The following is a 26042-nucleotide window of genomic DNA, read 5'->3' as shown; positions in this document are numbered from 1 at the left end:
AGGCCAGCCCATGGTACCTCCTGATTTAAATCCTTATCCCCCATCATGGCCTCGGAGCAAGAGGCATGGATTGCTGGATTCCTGCCACAGATTTGCTGAGCACTCAGTCAAGGTCCCTGAGTTAGGCTTTCATCCCCTTCCAAGTGCTCCTCCTCCAGATAAGACTGAGGGCACAACTGCAGGTAAAGTCACCACTTCAGTAGACCCTGGTCACCAGGTTTCCAGATACAGGCCTGCTATGGAACAAGGCTTGATCTTAGCAGCTCAGCCTCCCAGGCCCTCGGTATCAGCTCGGTCATCAGCACTGAAGATTGACCAGTGATCCCAGGCAGTGGCCAATCCTGTGGTATTCCTGAACCCCATAGGGGTTCACTCAACCATTCCAACCTCTCCAATCAGTGTTGAAAATTTCAGATAGGCCCCCGTGGCTCTCCCCCTTCCTGTGCCTGAAGCCTTGGGGGAGAAGATCCCTCAAGCTCATGTGGATGAAGGGGGTCAAACCACCAAATTGCCAATGGGCATTGTGGACCCCACAGTATTGGTCTCCTCTTCATCATTACTGGATGAAGCTATCATGGGGAACTCTCATCCTCTTTCTCAGGATGATGCCAAGGTGCACCAGGAAGTTTTGGAGAGGGTCACTTCCAACTTCAGCCTGCAAGCAGAGGTGTTGGAGGAGCAAATGGACTCTTTGTTGTCCTGTCCTTCACAGCTCCTGCTAGGGTTGCTCTTCCCATCATCATGTCATAGATCACCAGTGCCTTGGGGCAAACCCCCTTCTTCCAAATGGGCAGAGTGGAAGTACTTAGATGGGACAAAGGGTCACAAATACCTTTATTCCCATCCTGCCCCAAATTCCTTGGTGGTCAAGGTGGTCAACCTGAGTGGGTAACCTGGCACTACTCCCAAAAATAGACTCCAAGAGGCTGGACTTACTCAGACATAAGATCTATTCATTGTCCAGTCTATAGCTAAGGGAGACCAGTCCCCAGACTTTCCAGGAGTGGCATGACTTTACTATGTGGCAGACCACTGCCAAATGTGAGAGTGCCCTCCAGGAGGGCTCTTGTAAGGAGTTCTGTGCAGTGCTGGATGAGGGCATAGCTGCCGCAAGAGCTGGCTAGGTGGCATGGCACTGCAGACTCCACTGCTTGCTCTGTGGTATCTGCCGTTGCCATGCAGCAAACAACTTGGCTGGTCCTCTCTGGACTCCACAGAGACTCAACAGTCAATTCAGGACCTCCCCTTCAACATTCGGGCCTTGTTTATGAAGCAGATGGATACCAAATTATTTGGGTTAAAAGACTCCCAAATCATCCTTAAATCCTTGGGTTCTTGTATGTTCCAGGTCCGGAGCATAAGCAGTTTAATCTGAAGCCTGTTTAGGATTCAGCCTCCGAAGGATCTGTGGCAGAAGTAGCCCAGGAGCTAAAAGCAGTGGTTAAGCCACCCAATCCGTCCCTTAGCTCAGAGAGGCTCAGCCCACGCCAAGCAAGGGACTAAAAAGCAGTTTTGAGGAGATGCTGGAAGACAATATACCAAACCTTTCCCTGAATCTGGTTTTCCCAGGTTTGGCAGTCATCTTTCAAATGGTGCCTTCAGGCACACTTGTTCTCTGAAATCTTTCAGTGATATCTATCAATATAAAAAAAACCTTATTAACGGTCATAATCTGATGCCTATGCAATTCACTTTCTATACAAATAAATGCTATCCTACCAAAAGCATCATGACCTGCCTTTTGCATATGGTTATTTTTTTCCCCACTCACCCCCATCCCTACATACCAGGATCAGTTCATATTTTGGTTAAACTAGTCACTGAAGCTCACAATAAGCGCTGTCTACTCAGCACCAAATTTAGAAATAAAGTGCTATTCCAAAATGTCCCTTACTCCTCCTAGAATGAGATTTATAGGGATGTCAGAATAGCGAGCCCAAAATAATGGGCTTGCTGTGGGATAGCTATTTTGGGATACTCTGGTATTCTGAAATAGTGTTGCAGTGTAGATGCACCCAATGTGTCACACATTCTGCTACGTACAAAATAAAAACCGGTAGTGACTTGTAAACCTTCTGTTGGTCTAGAGAGTGTTGTGGTCAGAGTGAAAATCCCAACAATCCCTTTATGGAGACATAAAAGAGAATATGGCAAGGGTGAGGGCGCAACCAAAAGTAAAATGACCAAAAGGTACTTGGCTCATATGGCTATAAACATTTTAATAAAAAAACCCAGACTGATAGAAGCACAAATAGCCAACTCCAATTTTGAGCTATTTCACTCTTTGTTCTCAGCATCTCAACAGTTTATACATGATTGGGGGAAATACTTATTTTTCTGGAAACAATGGACTGTTGCTAAATCTTGCTAATTATCACCTAATACAGTCATTAGATTTCACATCAGATCCAACATAATAGCATACTTTTATTTACAGGTCTATTGCAGTCTTGGTGGCCTGTTGCTGTGATTTTCACAGCATGCAAAATGTAGTAAGGGGCAGCTTGAATTATCTGATGCCATATGATGGGAGGAGGGACAGCTCAGTGGTTTGGCTTGCTAAACCCAGTATTGTGAGTTCAGTCCTTGAAGGGGCCATTTAGGGATCTGGGGCAAATCTGTCAGGGATGGTACTTGGTCCTGCCATGAGTGCAGGGGGTTGGACTCGACCTGTCAAGGTCCCTTCCAGCTCTATGAGATGGGTATAGCTCCATTCTTTATTTTTATTATTATTATGTCATTTTAATGTTTCTACAGTATACAGTTATAGAAAATGGTAAATTTAGGATCTTGGAATACTAGGTTTGATTGTTTGCATTTTTTTCAGTGCTACCCGATGCTGGCAGGTTGATCTGTTAGTCTTTTCATTTTGCATATCAAATTCTGTATGTCATAGTAAAATATCTATTTAATAACAATAAAAATCCCTGTAATGCTTCTCTTCAGCCTGCCCTGTTTAATTGCATGAACTTGGAACCAAGTTTTCATGCAGGGAGAGTGTGATTAGACAGATGGTTTCCTGAACCAAAAAGAAAAACCTGGCTGCTCTATTATAATGTATGTAATTGTCTTGAATCCCCAAGTAGAGTATAGATTGTTCTGTGTTCATCCATGACCACAGAACAGCCTGAACTCCAATAAGTCAGGCTTAAAAAAGAGCCCAGAGCAAATGCTAAGATTTCCTACCTGTGTCTGAACAACTTCTTTACCACTTTGCTGCTCCAGTTTCTCAGCAGAGCAAGACAAGGTTTCTAGTTAAGAACATGCGCATCAGTCATATTTTCATTCCTGACCAGGTTCTGTTTTAGATGGTGTGGTATTTACAATTGGGCTGTCTCTACACTGCACCCCTTTTCCGGAAAAGGGATGCAAATTAGACACTTCGGAATTGCAAATCCGCGGGGGATTTAAATATCCCCCGCGGCATTTGCATTTACATGGCTGCCGCTTTTTTCCGGCTTGGGGATAAGCCGGAGAAAAGCACCAGTCTAGACGCGATTCTCCGGAAAATAAGCCCTTTTCCGGAGGATTTCTTATTCCTGCTTTCAAGTAGGAATAAGAAATCCTCCGGAAAAGGGCTTATTTTCCAGAGAATTAGACTGCCGCTTTTCTCCGGCTTATCCCCAAGCCGGAAAAAAGCGGCAGCCATGTAAATGCAAATACCGCGGAGGATATTTAAATCCCCTGCGGATTTGCAATTCCGACTCGTCTCATTAGCATCCCTTTTCCGGAAAGGGATGCCAATGTAGACGTAGCCCTGATGTCAGGCTCTATTTTGAGGTGAGTGTGGCTCTGTGTTGTGTATATGTGGGTATTTTAGTAACTGGCTCAAGATAGAAAAGTAGCCAAAACAGAAGGGGGGGGGGGAGAAAGGGAGAGGGATGGGATAAGTGGTTATGTAGAGAGGGTTATTTTTTGGCCTGTTAGGAGGGGATGTGAAGTCGAGAGCTGGATTTAAATGAACACACTACAATGTCCTAATGCAAATAATCTGGGTTTGGTGGAAAGAATCAGGAGAATAACGTATAGCTGAAATATACTCATTTTCACATACGTGGGATGTGTGTGAAATTCACAGGAATGAAGCTGTGGAAACCACAGTCCTTTACTCAGAACAAGAAGAGTAGAACCACTAACGCTGCGCTAACTTCCTCACATCTAGTGTTGCCAACTAATTGCATGAATCCAAAGACCCTTGTCCTACCCCCTGTCTAACTCCTTCCCCAAGGCCAGTAGACTCTGGGAGGGAGTTTGGGTGTGGGCTCTTGGCTGGGGCAGCGGGTTAGCATGTAGGAGAGGGATGACACTTACTTCATGTGGCGCCCAGAAGTGACCAGCACATCCCTCTAGCAGCAGCTTCTAGGCTGGGGGGTGGGGCCAGGAGATCTCCATGCACTGGTGCCTGCAAGCACTGCCCCCACAGCTCCCATTGGTTACAGTTCCTGGCCACTGGGAGCTGTGGAGTTGGCATTAAGAATGAGGGCAGTGCACAGAGACCCCAGGTCTCCTCCAGGGGCCACAGGGACAGTGCCAACTGCTTCCAGGAGTGGTGTGGAGCCAAGGCAGGTAAGGGAGCCTGCCTTAAGTCTACTGCGCTGCTGCACTGTTAATGCCCAAAATCTCCTGGTGTAGCTGAAGTAGCCTCCAGGAGATAGGGCGTGATTTTGGAAGGCTCCTGGTGGAACTGGGAGGGTTGGCAACCCTTCTTGCCTTACACCAGCAATATGCAATCCACTCCTTAGTCCTGCTATTTTGCACTCATAGAAGTGAAACACTAAATGAAAACCACCCTCGGGCTTTGAAGAGCCATCTTACATAGCAAAATGTGTTCAGCAGTGCTGGGGGCTGAGTTCAAGTCCTTGGTATTTAAATTATTTACTTTTATTCCCTGGCCTGCCCCCTGGCAGAATGATTTTTTTGTTCATTAATGTCACCTTTAACATAGCTTTAATTAGCTGTATTGAGGATGCATAACCTGGTAAAAGAGACCAGTACGCACATTTAGTAACATAGCAACTGCCAGAATGGAGCAGATTGTCTAGTCTAAGTCTCATCTCTAGCATGTAGAATTTCATACGTATTTTGAACTAGGGCATTTTCTTTTCCATGCTGAGCACCCAAAAACCCTACCTCAATATCAGTTTTACTCTTTCTTACCTAGCATGAAGAAGAGATTTATAATTCTTTATTGAAAATTCATATATGAAAAACACTATATGAGGTATTACAGTTAGTGCAAAGTACTAGCACCAAGTTGACACTAATCTTGAGAAGTGATCTTTCCCAGGGTTTTCAACATAAGGGGTTGCTACCTACAGTTGTCACATGATCTTTAACAACTAAAGAAGGAGGTCAGACTAGAATCTGGATTTGCTGACTCTGGTTTTGTACACAACAAAATAGCTTTCAAAATTAGTTTTGAATTTGCCATTTTCAACGAAAAAAAGTGCTACTGTCTCACCATTATAGCTATGCAAATATAAACGCACGATAGGTTCAAAGAAATGAAACAATTATCAAGTTAGTATAAATTAAGGCAGTAAAGCCTCCACAGGCGTATTTAACATCTTCTATATGTTTTGTGGTGATTGAATTAAGAGGACATTTACAAGTCTGACAAGTGTGGAAGCTTCATAGGAATAGTTGTTACTTTGGAACCTTATAGAAGAATAAGTTCTAACTAAAAACTGGATTAAACAGTTGAAGTTGAAATTCTCTGAAAGGGAGCCAAAAGTTAAATACATCACAATGTCGTGGCAATAACTTTGTCCATAATACTGCAGAGAGTGAGATTCACACTTGCATCCCTCTCCCAGGTACTAGTACCCAGGTGAAAGGGTGCAAGGTATCCTGTTTGGGACAAGAAGACTGGACTTGGGGGACCATTTAGACTCTAAATTGGCTAAAAGAACAGTCATTGGTATATCAAGGCAGTGGGGACACAGTACATTCTGTTACTGCTTCGTGACAGACGTCGTGAGGAGAGGGGGAAATAGTTCCTGGTTCTAACTGAGTTGCTTCTGCCCTGTTTAAAGTGTTTTACAGTTAGTGCAGATCTATCATCTTATGCATGTGCAAGATCTGTAAGAACCATCCCATGAATCTGCAGTTAGTGTCTGTGGTGCCTGCTTCTGAGTGGTGTCTCAATGCTGCCACATTCAGCTCCAAAGAGGGGGCTTCCCAAAGCAGGCCCTTGCTGCTGACCCCCAAGGCATCCACAGGTCCAGTCTCCTTTCAATGGGCCCACTTCCCAGGGCTCATTGATCTTGGATCTGGCTTCCATCCCCTCTCCAACCCCCATCAGAACTACTGTGCCCTCTTGGCTTAGGAAAAGAATAAACAGGAGGATTGGAAATTAACCCGCCCAGTCTCATGTCCTCTAGGCAGGGAATTAGCCATCTACACTAGGCCCCACCTGGAGTATCATGTCCAGTTCTGGGTGCCACATTTCAGGAAATGTGGAGAAACTGGAGAAAGTCCAGAAAAGATCAACACAAATGATGAAAGGTCTAGAGAACATGAGCGATGAGGCAAGGCTGAAGGAATTGGCCTTGTGTACCTTGGAAAAGAGAAAACCGAAAAGGGACATGTTAGTAGCTTTCAAGTATCTAAAAGAGTATCATAAGGAGGAGGAAGAAAAATTGTTCTCCTTGGCCTCTGAGGTTAGGATGAGAAGCAATGGGCTTAAATTGCAGCAAGGGAGGTTTAGGTTGGACATTAGGAAAAACTTCCTGCCTGTCAGGGTGGTTAAACACTGGAATAAATTGCCTAGTGAGACTGTGGAATCTCCATAGTTGGAGATATTTAAGACCAGGTTAGACAAACACCTGTCAGGGATGAGCTAGGGCAACTCAACTTTAGAAGCCCCCGGCGGCCACATTGATACTTACAGAACATGCTGAGGGCTGCAGCTTAAGTGTGGTTGCATATACATGCAAATATATATGCAAATAGATTCTTTCACACTGAGGGATATGAATACAAAGATTAAGGCAAGACTCCACAATATACAGGCCCCATTTAAGTCAGCTCTGCTGATATTAATAAAATGCAACATTTACCCAATTTCTACCCATGTGCAGCACTTTTCATGAGCAATGACAGTCCAGGAATTTACCTACTAAAACACATATCAACAGAAGATCATTACGCTGGCTACTTTTTTGTTTCAGCTCCCACTCGCCGGCCACGTGTTGATCCCCACATAAACCCAAACTGCACCGCGGGGCGCAAACAAACTGGCTGTGGGCAGCATGCAGCCCACAGGCCATGTGTTGAGTAGCCCTGGGTGCTTGGTCCTGCTGTGATGGCAGGGGACTGGACTTACCTCTTGAGGTCCCGTGCAGCTCTAGTGTTCCGTGATTCTATATTGCCCACAGGGTTAGATGGGGGCTAGTGCCCCCTAGAAGGGACGGATCCCCAGAGCCCATCCATACCTCCATGAGCCAGCCTGTGCCCTCTGCCCTGGTACTGAACTGGAGCCAGTGCCCCCTAGAGAGGCCCTGTAGCCTCCTGAGCACCAGTGAGATTTTGGTGCTAGGGCCCTCTCTCAAGTGGATCCCTTGAACGGGGGGTCAGGTCAGGCCCTGTTTTCTCCCACACTGTGGGATCCCATGGGCCAGGCCCTGTGGTACCTCGAGGCCTGTGTTGCGGCGGGAGGGGAGTGAATTGGCTAGGTCCAAAGCATTCTCCCCACAGGCCTCCGCAAGCCTGGGGGCGGGGCTGAGTGGACGGGAGAGGTGGGGGCAGGGAGTGGCTGCCGGGTATCAGTCTCTGTCCTTCACTGCCGTTAGTTGGGCTGCACCATGGGCCGGCGGGCAGCTCCCAGGCTTGTCTCCTTTGAGCAGAGGTGGCTTGATGGCAGCACAAGCTAGACAGGGCATGATTGCTGAAGCCCCTGCACTCTGCGATTGTTCTCTACATTAATCAGAGTGCAGCGAGCCAGGTTATGCTGGTCTGTGCTGCAGTCACATCTTTGCTACCTGTGTAGACAGTCCCTGAACCACTGGAAACTGAGCTTCTAGTCCAGCCTGGTGTGTGACCTCAGGCACGTCACAGCCCCCACTGTGCCTCAGTTTCCCCAGATGTAAAATGGGAACAATGTTGTCCTCCTTGGGAAAGCCCTCTGAGTGTTACCAATGGGCAGAGCAAGGGCTGGCAAGGACAAGTCTTGCCTTGGTCATGCGGACTTGGTACCATTCCAGTGGGTGGATGGTGCCATCAGTTGCTTGATAGCGCTTTGTGTCCGGATGAAATCAAGTGAGGCAGTCCAGTGACAGACGGGTGAGTGGCTGAAAGTCAGTGGGTAGGGAACTGGGTGTCAGGTGGCAGGTCACTGGCAAATTCAGCAGACAGGGAAGGGGGCTCCCCACGCCTCCGCTCCCAGCACGTGGGGGCAGAGTTCACAAATGACAAAGCTCTTTTCCCCACCAGCTAAGCCATCACTTTATTCCAGGTCTTTAACACATGCTGTACTTTGCCTTGGCTGGGCACTGCTCCGGGGCAGACCCAGCTCTCCTAGCCCAGAATCACAGAAGTGCCCAAAACAAGGAGTTGAGGGGCACAGGCACCCAGACCGTGATCCCCCACCCTGCTGTTCTTGCCCCAAGGCCCGCCCCCAACCGCACGCTGTCCCACCCACCCACCCCCAAAATGCTCCTGAGCTACCTCTTACTCCCAAGATCCACCCCCCCACTTGTACTCTCCCCCTGCCATTACATGCCTCTGGCCCCTTATCAGCCCCCCACCCGCTGTCTGTGCCTCAGTGCCCCCTGACCCTGGCCTGCCGCTGGAGACTGGCAGGTTTTCTACCAGCTGATGCCAAAGTCAGGCACCCCCCCAGCACCTCCCACAACCAAATCCCCCTCCCCCTCTCCCTCCCACAGAGCCAACAGAGCCAGAGGAACTGGAATGGGTCAGGCAAATTAATTTTACTTTTAAAAGAGGCTGCTCCTGCCGGCTACCTTGGCTCAGTGCATTCTGGGCAGCAGCATGTGGCCCAGCTGCCCACTCACTGATCTAGCATCAGGTGAGCCCGTGCAACATGCACTCACTCTCCTGGCCTGGCACCCCCCCTAGCATGGTGCCTGGGGGGAATTGCCCCCACCATGTCTCTGCTCATAAGGACATCTTTCCAGGTCAGGATGGATGGAGATTGCCTATCTCCTAGAGCTGGATGAGATCTTGAAAGGTCATTGAGTCCCATCCGCTGCCTCCATAGCAGGACCAAGTACCATCCCTGACAAATTTTTGCCCCAAATGGCCCCTGCAAGGATTGAACTCACACTCCTGGGTTTAGCAAGCCAATGTTCAAACCGCTGAGCTATCCCGCTGCACAATGAGGAAGGCCCAGTGGTTTCATGGCAAACCGCTAGCAGGGAGACCAGCTCTATGTATGAGTGTTCATAAATGTCTGAAGTTCTCTTTAATTAAATTGTTCTTGATTCTCCAACACCATACTTTCCTCCCTTGCAACCCCAGTAACTCCTTCCCTAGATGGAGAAGCACACCAGAGGCATCTTCATATCTGTTTTTTTTAAACTCCTGAGTAGGAAATAAAGACGTGTAAAACTGGAAATCTTAGCAACTGTTATGAGTTTAACTGCTGCTCAAAAGAAAATTAAACATGTGCCACAGCTCAAAACAAAGCAGGTCAGCTCAGGAACTTACAGTTTAGGTGAAGGGACAGTGGTCAGTCTTGTGAGGCAGGCATGTGTATAATTAATTAAGCAAATGCAGGATGGAGACAGACATAGCCTGGAAACATGGTATAGCCATGGAAAAAGCCAAAGAAAGGTTTTGGGTTGGGGCTCGTGGCCAAAGAAAAGCTTGTTTCTGTAGGAGAGGCCACTGTGTTCCATTGTTGTTTCCTCCTTTGTCCAGGAAACAGGACTCTGTATATTCTATATATAGAAACAGGATAGCAGCAAAGAAATACCTGCTTCTCCATTACCAGTTTCTCTTCCTAGTGGGAACAAACCACAGAGACTTGAATTTTGATTAGCTGCTTGGGTCAAAAGTGGGAACGTACCCAGAATAGCATCACTACTTCACTGTGAAGTCCTGAACTCTGGGGAATAACTTCTTCCTCCTCTAAGTTCGGCAAAGATATCGAACAGATACTCCCACGCTTGTAGAAAGTGCCATGCAATCTTCAACAGCCATGAATGGTGAGGGCTTGTTTTTCTTTTCACTCAAAAAGTGCCACCTCTACCAGTGAAACATCTGGTTGATGTTTCGTTGACTCAAAAGAGTCTGACTCACTAACATCACTTACAGTAAACACTTAGGTTTTCATTGAAGCTGTCCCGTCCATGTACTGAGCAAATTTCATGCCTGGCTTCTTGGAGCGAAGACTAGCTAAGCCTTTTGTGATATGGCTGAAAACTTGCTTTCCCCCTTGTTGAGGATTTCCACTATGCTTTGCAATGATCAATGTAAAATCAAATCTGCATGGCTCTAAGGAGCTTACATTGTATTTACTTTAAATAAAACATGAATCTGCTTCCACCACCAGGCTTCCCTAAAGTACCAAGACACAAGCTGAGCAGGAACATCTTTTGGGAGGAATGAACAGGGAATGTTCCTGAGAAAGTTGCCACAGTACCCAGTGCAAATGACAGACAGGTTGGTTGGATTCCTCTCCAGCAGACGGAAGGAGTTTGTTAACCAAGTCTGGCAAAGGAGCAGAGTTCATGAAGCCCCACTATTGTGGCCTGAAAAAAGGATCCTTTGTGGAACTAGATTTGTCCATGACATGAGTGCAAGAGTTAGTTGAGGATAATTCTTAGAGCAAGGGACTGAAATAGCTAATGTAACTATATACACAAACTACTTTATCTTTGGAATTTTTTAAAGCAGAGAAGCATCAATATTCACAGAGTTTCTGCTCTGTAATATTGTAACCACTCTGATCAAGCATCAAAGGTTTTGGGGAATGATCCTTGCCACGGGAAGGCATCAAGAGACCTCAGTTCAAACTGTTTTCTTCCATCAGTGTTGGTCCAGTTGGCGTAAATACCACCTGGCTCTGTTTCACGTAGTCTTGAGAAATAAGCAGTGCCTGTTGCTCCACTTTCCCTGGCCTGTTCAGTTTTCCTTCTTCGTGAGGAGGTGTAGTCCTCAGAGGTAGATTTGGTGCCAGACTCCGCATGGCTTTCTGACTGAATTCCATGCTGGTGTAATCACTCAGGAGAGGTGCCCTCATGCTAGAACTGACTTTTTCTTTTTCAGTTGCTTTTTCAGAGATTTTCAAACAACTGGGACAGGTGTCCGGGTTGCCACCAACCCTTTCAGACTGGCCTGCACCACACTCCGTGTTGTCTTCTCTCTCCTCAGTGAAGGGCTGAAGCTCCAAAGAAGCATTGGAATCCTGCTCTATCACATGAAGGCTGGTAGTATCATTGTCTATTTGCAGTTGAAGCAATGGCCTTGAAATGAATCCCTGGATATCCTACAAAACCAGATAAAATGGAAAGAAAAAAAATCATTGCTTGTTTCTACACATAGGCTGTGTCTACATTGGCACCCTTTTCCGGAAAAGGGATGCTAATGAGACCAGTAGGAATTGCAAATGCCCCGGGGATTTAAATTTTCCCCGCGGCATTTGCATGAACATGGCTGCCGCTTTTTTCCGGCTCGGGGCTTTGCCGGAGAAAAGCGCCAGTCTAGACGGGATCTTGTGGAAAATAAAGCCTTTTCCGGAAGATCCCTTAGGAATAAGGGATCTTCCGGAAAAGGCTTTATTTTCCACAAGATCCCGTCTAGACTGGCGCTTTTCTCCGGCAAAGCCCCGAGCCGGAAAAAAGCGGCAGCCATGTTCATGCAAATGCCGCGGGGAAAATTTAAATCCCCGGGGCATTTGCAATTCCTACTGGTCTCATTAGCATCCCTTTTCCGGAAAAGGGTGCCAATGTAGACACAGCCACAGTGTTAACTTATGATATGGAAATAAATAAATCACTCATACTAACCAACAGAAAAAGTCAGGAACTGGGCAGACAGGCTGCAGCTATTAATTTCTTGTTTAATCTACCTGGCCAAGCTATTTCTTCTACCCTTTAAATTCCATTTACAATGTACTAACTTTATTAAGGAAATAAAGATTTCTGGAAAAGAAGACCATAGTCTCCATCCCTTCATTGTTAAAGTGATACAGTGTAGACTGCAGGATGTTCTGTGCAGAGCTCTGTCACTACTGATATGCGTGATTCACATGGTGATAGCAACATTAAACAGGGTGAATTGAACAGTGTTATTTTGCCTAACTGCCTTTTTATTAGCAAGATGCCTTTGAAGTGAGTTCTATTCACTTCAGTCTCACTTTGGTCTAGGTAAAGATTGTCTAGAAATCTTTTGTATATTTTGACTGGCTAAACTGCAGAGCAGTGTATGATGTCAAGTCAGGTACTACTTGCTTAGAAATGGGCATGTCCTGTTAGAGCCATACAAGCTATCACAAAATACACACAGAATGGAATGGCTTTTTATGGTCCATAAATAGTATCATCTCTCTCTGGTTATACTGCTTTGGTTTTTTAAATTAGCTATCTTAAATTACAGACTGGCTGTCATGTTCTCTGACGCACCAGTAACTGCTTCTGTCTTCACTTATTTTAAGTTTAGTAGGTGCATTAGAGCATTGAAAACCTAAGAAATTATCAAGACTTTATTGTATTTCATTCATTCTTTCTGATTCCAGTTCTTGAGCTGAAGAATGATCGCTACTTTGTACCAATCACCCAGCCAAGACATGAATGCCATCAGCCCTTACCAGTGGTAGTGGGTTCAGCAGGCCCCTCAGCACATTCAGAATTGGCCCTGTTTTGAATAATGACCTGAACACTGTGTACATAGGACCCACCAAAGCAACAAGATTTCTGCATCTCTGAAAACTGAGATTGCGTATCCAGGCACTGATGACACTTCATGGTTTGCAGAATAGTCTGACTGACAATGGGATAAACAGATGTAATACTATACCTAATGAGTAAATTTTCCCAGATTCCTAACAGGAAGATGCATTAACATATGAAGCAGAAGTATAGCACTGTAATGGAATTTTGTAACTAATAAGTCAATTGTAATACATGTATGTTATAGCAAAAGGATTGGATTAAACTTAAATACAAGATGTAGGCCTCACAGAGGGCCAGGCAGCTTTAACTTAGCTCCAGCTCTGTTTGATGTTAGCATGTTAAAGTGAAGGGCTGGACTATTGTAATACATAGTGATGTTAGTGTTAGACAAGGCCTAGTAGTAGAAAGAAAGAAGTTTAATGTTGAAAGACTTTGTAGCTTTGTTAAAGTGACTTAGAAGTACCCCTGTGTTCCGTGCTGCAATTCTGGAAATGTTTTGTTCGTGTGAATGAGAGAGAGGATGTTTTAGGAGAGGTAAGTGTGAAGGCCCCACTGCATGCTCAAATGGTCAGAGGAGGAGCTGAGGACTCAGAAGCTCCAAATAATTATCAACTCAGTGAAAGAACTCAGAAGATGCAGATTATCCGGGTAGATTGATGAACCCTGAAGCTAGAGGCAAGTGCCCCTTGATAGGAAACCAATCACAACTTTCTCCAGAAAGACAAGAACACCTCCCCCCACGCCTCCACCCCCGACGGTTCATTAGCACACTGATATCAGATGACTGAACAACTTCTTCCCAATAAGCACATTGTAGAAAGATTGATTATGATGCTGAATGACTGAGTAAGGCCTATTTATCCTTACTAGACCGGCTAAATAGACCCTTGGGAGATCAAGCTCCACAGTGCTGATCTCTCCCGCAAGTGTAGATAAGGACTCTGGAGTGATACAAGGAAATGTTCTTTAAAAAAAAAAAAACAACAACCCACCATGCATAGTTAATCTATGGAACTCCTTGCTACAAAATACCATTGAGTTTGAGTCTACCAAGATTTTCAAAAGGATTAGATATTCTATGGATCCCCATCTAACATCATTTTTGTAACCTTACAAAATAAGGGGTATTAAATTGGGTATAAGCCATCTTTTTTTTAAAGCAGTCTGAGATTGGGAACAAGAACTTTCCTATATTTAAGTTGCCCTATAATTGTCCATGAAAGTGATTCTGGCACCTTGCTCTGAAGAATCTGGTCTAGGCACTATTGGATTGCATGGATTACTGGTTTGATCAGTTATAGAAGTTCATGTATTCCTAATCTTTGCATGGTCTAGATCCATGAGGTATTTACTACTGCTACAGATATTAGAAAGTACAGTGCTTTAATACAATAAATCCTAGAATTTTTCTTAGATTGTGAAATCTTGGCATTCTATCAAGGTTTACAGTGGAAATTTGTAGCAGATACTTTTAATCCTATGCTTGATCTCCTTTATTTTTTTTAGGAATGTACTACTGATTTACTTGACAGTGTTCATTCTTGAATTGAAGCAATTTTGTGAGCATTTTGATTATAGTGAAGTTCCCTGAGGGACTCAGGTTCTGTTGAAAAACTTCACAATGCTCACTGGTGTATGTGGGTACATCTATCACATTTCATGAGCCTTTGCTAATGTCAAATTACCACTGGGTAAAGCCTCCAAAAGTAGCTGCCTTGTTGTGCTGCCTACTCACTCTGAGCCTCGTTTTCCCCCCAAAAGCCTTTATGCTTCATCTGTTAATCATTATTTCTACTTCTGCCATGTTATCAGCACAGTCATATTTCTTAAAGTATCTGTATAACCGACTTCATTTCTTTCCACCGCTTCCCTCTCTGCTGTGTGTATAGTAACATCATGGCCCCATACCAACTATGTATTTTTTCCCTCCAAATACCGATTTTGGAGTGGCGTTCTAGCTTATAGAATGTCTCTGTACAAGTCTTCCATTTACAATATGCAATCACAAGATTTCTCTCCTGTGTGCTGGACACTTTGGGCTTCATAAAAATGGGAAAATCTTATAATTGAGTTTTTGTCAACCTAGATCCCACTGTAGGCATACATGAGCCTTGCACACATGACCTGTTTCTTTCAGATAGCTGTGTCCATTGGAGCTACACATGTGGCCTGTATGACCTTGCATGCACATTACGTGGACCCAAAACAATTTTTTTTCAGACTTGCCAGTGAACTGAAAAATTAAGTTATTGACCCAGCTCTTGTCTCTCATCAGTTTGTCTAAAATGGCTTCTTCTGGCCACAGGCCTCTTTTCCAGCAACTTGACCAAGAATACTTTAAAAACCAAACCTTTTTAAAAAGGAGTAGGAAAATCCCCTCTAAAAACCTAACATTGAATTGCTAATATTACCAGAGCTTCTGCGAGATCTTTAATTATGTACATTTACCAGGCACAATTAAAAAGCGAAGCTAGTAGTCTGTGCTGCTGTGATCAGTGAAAGGGCTCATTCATAAGCACTTTTCGTACCAGTGAAATGATTCTTGTCACATCTTGCAGCGCGCTGCTGTTTCTTGGATTTGGTACTGTTGACCAGCACAATTTTCTTGACCTGGAAAGACATGCTTTTTAACCTGAGGATCCAAATAAATTATTGAGCCTTCATTTACTTTTGTTTTCATCACAAGTCATGTACATAGTTTATCAATATTTTCATGTGCATCAGATCTGGAGGTCTAATAGCAGCTATTAAAACACACACAAAAATTGGCAATCCAAAACTATAGTCCATACTGTCACAGTAAGTTACTGAGTTTCTGATGCACAATTATTTAGTATCATAAACAAGAGCTATGAAAGCCATCAGCACTGATTCTCTTCCCATCTCTACTGCTTATCCGCTTTTCCCTAATCCAAAACTATTTCCTAGCTCCTCCACGCCCCTTTCTTTCCTTAGAGGTTTAGTTTGTCTTATCAGTAGTAAAGTATTATAGTTTTCTATTTTGAAATCTGCCTGACCCCTATGAGCAAGCACCTGCTTCTGTCCCATTATGCTACAAACCTGTGGAGGGCCTACGGGTCAGAAGGGAGGCTGCAGTATATCTTGGCATATTAGCCCACATCAGCCCTTTCTTAGGATTCAGACACAATGGAAGATCTGCCTCTCTTGACTGAAGGCTCACACATGGTATTTAGTGAATTAGCAGTAGAGTAATAGATACATCCTCACACAGATCTGATAGAATTTGGATTTTATATTTGCATTTTCAGGGCTCAGGTACTGTTTATGCTCTGTGCTTAAATCCTATGAGGGTTAGTGTGGAAGAGAAATTGTGGTGTCTTTCTAAGGTAAAGCCAAATTCATGAGCTTCATTCAAGTTAGTTTTAGCTGTGGGCCTTCACCTCAAAGTGGTTTATAATCTCTTCTTGAACTTGGGGCCTCAGAAATAAACCTTTAAAAGCCCTTCTAAGCTATCCAGCTCTAACTCTGGCTAACTCTACAATATATGTGTTGAGACTAGGCCTTCAGGCCTACAAGAAATCAAACTGTATTTGATGGTTAAACTGAGGGGCAGGTGGGGAAAGCTGAGACTGTTTTATATAAACACAAAATTAGTATAAAATGGAAATAAATATACATGCTGCCCACAGGCTGAGCTGGACCCTTACGAGGATTAAGGCTCAAATGCACCTGTGCCACTCTTGGCTTACTTCCCCCACATGGTGGAAATGAGTGCTGAAGTGAGGTGATTATAGTAGGCTTGCTGTGGGGAGAAAAGATCAGCCTAGCAAGAGTGGATGAGGAGACTCTACTAGGAAGTGCCTAGAAGTGGATGCTCTGTGAAAAGTGAAGAGGAAGATTCCATGGAAGCAGGTCTGTGCACTATAAAAAGTGGGAAGGCAGCTAGCTAGGACTAGATGGATATGGGAAGGGTCCTGGGAAGAATGCAGGTTAGCCTGGAACAGCCCTGGTGTTCTGGATTCCAAAGGCTGGGCATCCATAGCGGAAGTTTGATCTGGACTCTGCCTATGCTGCCACCCAGTGAGGGGTTACAAAGGCTCCTGCTGTTAAGGGAAAACAGGAGTGACTTTTTTTTGTAAAGTTGCCATGTGATGAGGTGGTGCAGTGAACTCCCTGGAAGAAGGGAGGATGAAAGGACAGACTATAGCCCAGGAAGGCCACAGCTGAGCCCAGACAAAGACTAACACTGAGAGTTTGGTATGCAGGAGAAGATGAACCCTTGAAAGATGGAACATGTGTGTGTTTGGACTTGGCTTATACTCCTGAAGGCGTGGATTTTGACTGGACCAAAAGGCCAAGGCTGAAAGAACCATCTCAAGGCAAGGGGAAACTGAGGCAAGAGACAAGCCCAGAGCCAGATTAGGTAAGTCCCTATTACAACATGTATATAAAAAAGATATCCCTGAGTGTAATCACCCTTCTAATCCCAACTTTCATATGGGGCATCCTAGACTTGTGGGTACAGTGACCGAGACTACCTCTTGCACAGTTCTAAGCAAGAGGAGGCTCCATCCTGATTAGTTTGCAGTGCCATAATTATAATGGAGTGCCTGGAAATTATTTCCCACTGGAAATGGCAGTAAAATATGGAAACAAGGAATTTTAAACATTGTTAATGTTGACCTAACTCGGTTCCTACTGAAGTCAGTGTAAGTAGCATTAACTTGACCCGGGCACTGTTGAGAATGCCACGGTCTCAGTTCTCTCTGTATATGAAATCAGTAGAATAGCATGCTGTGGTTTCTCTAATGACTCATTTTAATATTATCAGTGCAGTGAAGTCAAGGATTGATTGTAGCACCATTGTCTGACTCTGCTCTCATGAACTTGGGGGCTGAAATCCCTGAATGAATTCAAGTGATCTATCTGCTGTCCATTAGATGCTTTTTTAGGAGATCAGTCTACCTCATGTGACTAAGTTAATTCATTTTCTTAGCCCTCCTTCCTGTGTTTCTCTCTCTCCACCCCCTTCCCACAAAAAAAAAAAAAAAAAAAAAAAATCCTGTCAGATATGTAGGCTTCAGGGCTCTAGAAAATGTTTTATCTTTGCTCATGCAATGGGCAAGGTTGAGCTGCTTTGCACACTATTTCCCAGTGCCCTGACGCTTGCCTACAGGAAGTCAAACTGTCACTTCTCACTACCAAGCAGTTATTCATGACCTTCAAATTCATTCTGAAAGTAGCAGTGAACCATGGAGAGGCCAGAAAAGATGAGGCATTGCTGCAAGGAGGATGGTTGTGGTAGAGCAGTAGACCAGAATAAATAGTGCCATGGACCATATTTGACCTCCAGCCATAGTTTTGACATCTTGTCGGCTCTCGTCACTCAGCACCAATCAAGTTAGATCATGGCAAGAGAAGTAGTTAAAGCAGGAAAAACAGAGATGGGGCAGGATACCATTATAGTAATCTATGACAGATTTTGCATTAGTAGATTATTGGTGCATTTTCCGGTGCAAGCCAACAGTTTACTAACATGCAACCTGTCACGGTTTATGGATATTGAAGTATAGCTTTGTGACGGGGCCGACAGCCCCTGCACTGAAGGGCAGGGAGTAACCCAGACCCAGCTGGCTGAGAAGGTCCCGCCCCTCCAGCCCTGCTGGGCATGCTCCCAGCAGAGCCAGGATATAAAAGCAGAGAGAGCCCTGCAGCGAGGGAGGTGGCAGGGGGAAGGAGTAGTCCAGGCCGCACCGGTGTTTCTGCAGCAGCTGAGACTGGAGTCGCTGCCTGTGCCCAACCCTGAAGCAGAGCCAGCAGCCGCCAACCCCAGGGAGGCAGGAGTGCACCCACAATCCCGACGGCAGCCCTAGCAAGTACTGACTGAGAGGCAAATAGACCACAGGGGAATCAGGGCGTGGTAGGAAGCAGCCCAGGGCAAAGGACTAAAAGTGCGGCTCGGTGTGTATCAGCCGGATTCCCCGCCGAGTGGGCAGGAGCCATAGTCCCTACCTAAAGGGCCCTGGGCTGGGACCTGGTGGAGAGGGAGGGCCCAGGTCCCCCTACCACCCATTTTCCCTACCCTGGACAATCAACCCCTGGTCCAGGAGAGGCTTCTCTGGGTGGGGATTAGGCTGCTAGAGCAGTATTTACCCCGGTAGAGGGGCATTGACTTGGTGGCGCAGCCGAGGGGGGGAAGAGCCCCACGACAAGCTCCTTAAGTTTACATTTTATAAAAATAAAAATGTAAAAAGGCAGTTCTCTGGGGAAACTCTTCCTATTTTAAGAGGAATAAGGGATCTTTCGGAAAAGGCTTTATTTTCCGAAAGATCTGTGTCTAGACTGGCGCTTTTTTCCGGCAAAGCTCCGAGCCGGAAAAAAGCGGCAGCCATTTTTATGCTAATGAAGCAGGGGGGATTTAAATCCCCGCTTCATTTGCAATTGCAATATGTCTAATTTGCATCCCTTTTACGGAAAAGGGATGCAGTCTAGACACAGCCCAGGTGTCTTGTTATCCCTAACTTCTTCCCTTCTCTGTTTCCTTTGCACTCATTTAACATAATAAGCATTGAGAGTACTGTAGTATGAAATCATGTGCACCAATGGGCTAGCTGGGCTTTCTAGATTATATCAATCAGTATGTGGCATTGAACAATTAATCTGTAGTCCAACTGTAATAGGAAAAGGATCACAATAATGAATTGGAAAATTATTCCTTAAGAAGTGTTACCTGTTTTTGGGATAATAGGAAGCATTACAAACTTATCCCATCAATGGCTGAGATTGTAACTGGACTGGCAGCTGCATCAAAAGACTAAAACTTTTTGGGTTCATGGCAGACACACACATTCTTGGTTTGTTACTGCTGTTCCAAAACCACAAGGATTGTGCAAATTATCCTTGTAACCTGCTTTTTTGCATCATGTCTCCTAACGAATTTTCATTTCTAATTTCAAATTAGAAAGATGAGTTGTGAAAAAATACGTCAGGACTCAACACTAGAGAATGGAAAGTCAGTAAAGTGTTCTTATGTTGTGCAGCAGCCCAATCGACATTATCCTCTTACCTTCTAATCAACAAAGAACAAATGATGGGTAGAAACAACATGGTAGCTGAAATGCCAAGACAAAGGGCAGCAACAATACCTTCAAATACCCCTTTATCTGATGGGAGATAAATAGAGATAAATATCATTTATGGGACCAGGGTTTGAGAGATTGGAAAGAGATGGAGTTCTGTTTGCAGAAAGCATAAAGCTCACAGTTTTAGCATGGAATCCCTTTGAACTTAACCACAATCAAATCAATATAAAACTAATTTCAAGTTTCACACATGACTGGATGACAAATCTAAAAATCCATCAGTTTTGCCCTGTAACTTTAACCTTGTTTCTGTAATCAGCTGATGGCCTGCTAATTTGACCTGGTTACAATAAAAAGGCATTTTTATTTACAACACAACCATGTAAGTCCTTCCAGACACCTATACCTGACCAGCTAAAGTCCTGTAGCATTAGACTTAGAAACATAAAACACTAACCAAGAGGGAAACTCTTGACCCACTGAGCCTAACTTCTCCACTTCCCCAAGAAATCCAGTCATTAAATCCCACTCAAATCTATCTAGTTCATTCTTAAAATTAGGCTGTTGAGAGGCAGTTCTGGACCATCATTTTTTTTTTAATGGTTTAGAAGCCTTTGTTTAAGTTCATTCTAAAACATTCATGCCAACAAAACCATTTTGTTTGCAGGGGAATGTTAGTTCCTTTCCCATTTCTAACTAGAATGAAATAAACAATGAGGGAGGCAGCAGCCTTTCTGCTGAAGAGAGTTCATGTCGGGGGTAGGTGGGAAAGGGAGGAAAGAGTATATCATATCATATTTACCCTTCCTTCAGGTCCAAGGCAAAAAACCAGGATGATATCCTCCTTTCCACCTCAGCTTCATAGGTGGTTCTACTCATGGCTAATATTGTTGTGGACTGCAGTGTTGAAATGCAACACTACAGCCCATTTTTATGGTATGGGTCAGTTCAGCACAGCACAGACACAAAAAACTTCACAGTACCATATTTCAGAGTAGTGAAAATCTGTGAATGACTCCGGGCTCCTTCTCCGGCACTGGTCACTCCTGATATCTGCACTCTATAGGCAGTTTTTTCTTTAAGTCCTTTTAAGAGGTAGCTGGTGGTAGAAGAATTGACAGCAACAGCTGCAACACAAGAGGGTGAGGGGATAGCAAAAGTACAACAGTAGAGCCAAATTCAAGCTGTACCATAGGAGTAGATGCCCACCTTTTCCAAGCCCTCAACCCAAACCAGCAGGAAACCATACTCCGCAGATGTTCTATTGGTGCCAAAGGAGAAAGTGTTTTATGGTGAGTGCTGGGATTGGGGCCAACTCACTACGCATCCTCTCTTCTTGAAATTAGTCAGGGTCCTGGAACAAGGGATCTCAGTGTTTAGCCATTTGAGGGTGGTGTGCCATAAACTTCCTTTATTGGTAATTGCCTGGGTATTTAACTCAAAACCTCCATAGCTAAAGGCATGAGCCTCTACCACTTGAGCAATCCTTGGAGGACAGTTTTAGCAGCCCTGTATACTCTCTAACATAGGAGGGAGTGTGAAACACATTGAAAGTGAACAACAGTACTCTTGTGTTGTAGAATGCTGCCAAGCATCCAGACATGCTTGATATGGAAGTTTTAATGTTGAAGAAGTAGCCAATTTTATGAAAGCGAAAGAAACTACCATATTGCAGAGTGAGGCAAAAAGTATGAGAAATTAAGCTTATCATCCTTCCTTTTGGAAAACTCAGTATCCATCTGTCAGGCTAACTTGAATTGCAGCAACTTCAGTGGTCACTACACTTCAGTAGTTTTTCCAACTCTTTCTGCATGCAAAGGTCAAGCAACTCTGGGATTTTTTTTTCTTCGAATCTTGGAAATGAATTGCTCTTTTTGCTCTTTTTCAGAAAATTTGTCTTCTTTCAATACACAGACTGCACTAGCTATGAAAGTTAAAGATCTAAACCTCAACATGTTGTAACTTGCAGCATGGAATCTTTCCTTCTCAAGCCAAGAGCAAGATATATATCATTAGAGAATCTGTTGTAAATTTTCTGATATGAGCTCATGTAATATGAAATCAGCCCATCGTTCATTAGCTTCTAGCAATTCAATTAATCTTTCTTTGTAATTAATATAGTGACTTTAGGAACCAACTTACAACTTTATTCTTTTGGAGTGGAAAATAACAGTTCACTTATCTAATCTTTCAATACGAGCAGGAAATCATTGATATTATATTTCATGGTAATATAGGTAATAAAGTGATAAGGAATAGCCAGCATGGGTTTGTGAAGAACAAGTCATGCCAAACTAATCTGATAGCTTTCTTTGATAGGATAACGAGCCTTGTGGATAAGGGAGAAGCGGTGGATGTCATATACCTAGACTTTAATAAGGCATTTGATACGGTCTCGCATGATATTCTTATTGATAAAGTAGGCAAATATAACTTAAATAGGGCCACGATAAGGTGGGTGCATAATTGGCTGGATAACCGTAGTCAGAGAGTTGTTGTTAACGGTGCTAAATCCTGCTGGAAAGGGATAACAAGTGGAGTTCCGCAAGGGTCTGTTTTGGGACCCGTACTGTTCAATATCTTCATTAATGATGTAGATATTGGGATAGAGAGTACGCTTATTAAGTTTGCAGATGATACCAAACTGGGTGGGGCTGCAACTTCTTTGGAGGATACGGACATAATTCAAAATGACCTTAGCAAGTTAGAGAAATGGTCAGAGGTAAACAGGAAGAGGTTTAATAAAGAGAAATGCAAAGTGCTCCACTTAGGAAGGAACAATCAGTTCCGTACATACAAGATGGGAAGCGACTGTCTAGGAAGGAGCATGGCGGAAAGGGATCTAGGGGTCATAGTGGACCACAAGTTGAATATGAGTCAACAGTGTGATGCTGTTGCAAAAAAAGCAAATATGATTCTAGGTTGTATCAACAGGTGTGTTGTAAGCAAAACTCGTGAAGTCATTCTGCCGCTCTACTCTGCACTAGTTAGGCCTCAGCTGGAGTACTGTGTCCAGTTCTGGGCGCCACATTTCAAGAAAGATGTGGAGAAATTGGAAAGGGTACAGAGAAGAGCGACAAGAATGATTAAAGGTTTAGAGAACCTGACCTATGAAGCCAGGCTTCATGAACTGGGCTTGTTTAGTTTGGAAAAAAGAAGATTAAGGGGGGACATGATAGCGGTTTTCAAATATCTAAAAGAGTGTCACAAGGAGGAAGGAGAAAATTTGTTCCTCTTGGTTTCTGAGGACAGGACAAGGAGTAATGGACTTAAAGCGCAGCAGGGGAGGTTTAGATTGGACATTAGGAAAAAATTCCTAACTGTCAGGGTGGTCAAATATTGGAATAAATTGCCAAGGGAGGTGGTGGAATCTCCCTCTCTGGAGATATTTAAGAACAGGTTAGATTAGACATCTGTCAGGGATGATGTAGACGGAGCTTGGTCCTGCCTTGAGGGCGGGGGGCTGGACTCGATGACCTCTTGAGGTCCCTTCCAGTCCTATTATTCTATGATTCTATGATTTTTAATCTAATAAGAATCAAGTGTTATTTTTGACCTCACAGCAGAGATGTTCAGAAACAAGCTTGGCTGAGTCATAATGCAACACAGAAATAGTGTGAATTGTCACAATACCTTAACCTGAGCCTATGTCTACGCTATGGCTTTTACTGGAAGAGGCAATGCAAATGAAGCGCTGAATAGCATTTTGTCATGCTTCTTTTGCATAATCTATTTGAGCTGTGTTTGCACAAGGAGTTTTTGCACACAAAGGAAACATCCACACTGTTTGTTTTTGCGCAAAAACTCCTAGAGAAAAAATGCATTGGCAGAAAATAAGCAAATGAGATCATGACTTATGCTAATGACTCTGCAACAAACTTGTAGTGTAGACATAGCCTTAGTGTTGAACATGCTGATAGCATATCTTTCAGTGTTTAATAGAAATTGCTACTATATTTATAGCAGCTGGAGTCTTAGGCAACTTTGAAGATTTTATTAAGCTGAAAGATGGGGGAAAGGTTAGTGTTATGCAAGTGACTGAAACTTCAACAGAAATGTGGTCACTTGTAAAATTAAATTGTATTTAATTGAGGGTAATTCTGTGTACTTTCTTGAATGCTTTTCTCAGTTGAAGACTTGTTGAGTATTTCTTTCATGGCCAAAATCTATCTGAATTTTGGCCTCCTGTGGCGATGCTGACGCTTGATCTTAAAAGATGATTCCATAATAAACTGAGAGCTTACCCTGTAATCAGTTGAATTCTCTGGATAGCCTAAGCCAGCAAGAACATTAAAATAGTAGCCAATTAGCCCATCATAAGACAGGATTTTCAGATCTCTCTTCCACATCAGTCTTCTCTCCTGAGCCTCCGGTCTCTCTCTCTCTCTCTCTCTCTCCTCCTCCTCCTCCTACGTCCTCCCCTTCTCTCTCTAAGCTCTCCTCTGCCTTCTGCCTCTTTCTCCATCTCTCTTTCTCTTCTCCCCCTCCACTGTCTCTGCGCTCTGTCTCCCCCTCCTGCCTCTCACTCTTTCTGCTCTCCTCTGTCTCCGTCAGGGATGCACGCTCGTCCAGGCCCCGCCCCCTGGGCATGTATGTCACCACCCCGCTCTCCTTTGCCTTCCACGGTGGCGCTCGGCTGACTTCTGTGGGAGCCATGTGGGAGCAAGCGGCGCAAATGGCCTCTCTCTCTTCTCCTCCTATTGCCTTGCCCTCTCTCTCTCAGCTCTTGTCCGCCTCCTGCCTCTCTTTCCTTTTCTCTCTTTCTCGTCTCCCCCTCCCGCCTCTCACTCTGTGTTTCTCTTCTCCTCCTCCTGCTGTCTCTCTCACTGTCCTCTGCCTCCTCCATTCTCCTCTCTGTCTCCTCCGTGTCTTCTGTGTCTGCTCTGCTTTCCTCCTTTTGTATCCAGCACCCTTTCCTGATGTCAGAGATGCATGCTTGTCCAGGCTCCACCCCATGGCTGTTACCTCTGGGCAGCATTGTTGTCTCCCGTCGTGGCGCTCGGCTGACTTCTGTGCTGCTCAGCTGGGCCACTGCGCAGGAGTAAGTGGCTGCTTGGGGTCTATGCTCCCCATGCAGCACAGGGGTGCTGCATGTGGCCCAAATGGCTGCTTGTGCTGCTTGCTCCCATGCTGCGGCCTGGCTGAATGGTGCAGAAGTCGGCTATGGCGCCCACGGGGGCATTTGTGTGCACCCGCCAAGTGCTCAGGGCTGGCCTGGCCCCGGGCATGTGGCGCATGCATGGTGCCGGAGCCGGCCCCGGGTGCATGGTGCACGGTGAGCGCTGGCCCCGGGAGCACCACGAATTGGCCGCCTGCACTCTGGGTGCGTGGCGCGTGGGGGTGGGGTGCTGGCTCTGGGCATGCGGCGCTTTGGGGGGGGTGCTGGCCCCGTGCGTGTGGCGCTTGGGGGGGCGCCGGCCCCAGGAGCGCTGTGAAATGGCTGCTCGCACTGTCGGCGCGCGGCGCATGGGGGGAGCGCCGGCCCCGGGCGCATGGCGCTTGGAGGGGCACCAGCCCCAGGTGTGTGGCACTTGGGGGGGCCCCTGCGGCTATGGGGGGGCCCGCCCCCGGGCGCGCAAGTGTCCCCGCCCTCTGGCACCCAGCAGGCGAATGGCCACGCCCCCTCAAATGGTTGGGGACCACTGATATATATGATTCTCTAGCAATTGATCTTCAGACAGACTCAATTCCCACTGAAATCAATGTCTTTAATCCTTACATATAATGTTAGCCACCTTTAAGTGGCTCAATATTTGTAATTTGTCCACAGTGATTTTCCACACAGAACCGTAGCAACGTTGCTTTTGTCTTATGGTAATGTGACAGTGACCTACCCAGAGAGTGATTCTTCATTATGTCTATGTAGCTGATTCTGTATTCCTGGAGGAAACCCAAATGGTCGCGTTGAGGTATATGAGTCCATTTCACAATAGCGGAATGCTTCATGACATTTGAAATTGTCACAGTAGCTGGACCTGTCCTAGGAACTTAAGCATCAGGTCATTTAAAAATAAGTAAATCCATATAGATAACTGTTTCCTGTAATGCAAGGTGTAGCATGCTAATCCTTACATAGAAATTGATCAACTTGCAGACTGGCGCGCGCGCGCGCACACACACGCACACACACACACACACAGAC

General features: G+C 44.9%; 1 protein-coding gene across 3 annotated transcripts in view; it reads right to left on the bottom strand.

The window, feature by feature from the left end:
- Positions 1 to 9577: 9577 nt before the first annotated feature.
- LOC102450321 (interleukin-6 receptor subunit beta-like) overlaps positions 9578 to 26042 on the bottom strand; it is a 57491-nt gene continuing 41026 nt past the window's right edge. For all 3 annotated transcript variants that reach the window (XM_075932370.2, XM_006119165.4, XM_075932369.2), the window contains 5 exons: positions 25735 to 25887; positions 20884 to 21027; positions 19885 to 19981; positions 15386 to 15467; positions 9578 to 11452 (listed from right to left, as the gene is read on the bottom strand). In XM_075932370.2, coding sequence (XP_075788485.2) covers positions 10970 to 11452; positions 15386 to 15467; positions 19885 to 19981; positions 20884 to 21027; positions 25735 to 25887 — 959 coding nt within the window. In that variant the 3' untranslated portion in view covers positions 9578 to 10969. The remainder of the gene's footprint in view (positions 11453 to 15385; positions 15468 to 19884; positions 19982 to 20883; positions 21028 to 25734; positions 25888 to 26042) is intronic.

Source organism: Pelodiscus sinensis, chromosome 6, assembly GCF_052426305.1.
Source record: "Pelodiscus sinensis isolate ZL-2025 chromosome 6, ASM5242630v1, whole genome shotgun sequence".
NCBI lineage: Eukaryota > Metazoa > Chordata > Testudines > Trionychidae > Pelodiscus > Pelodiscus sinensis.
The sequence above is the reverse complement of the archived record's forward strand: the minus strand, read 5'-3'. Positions and strand labels throughout refer to the sequence as shown.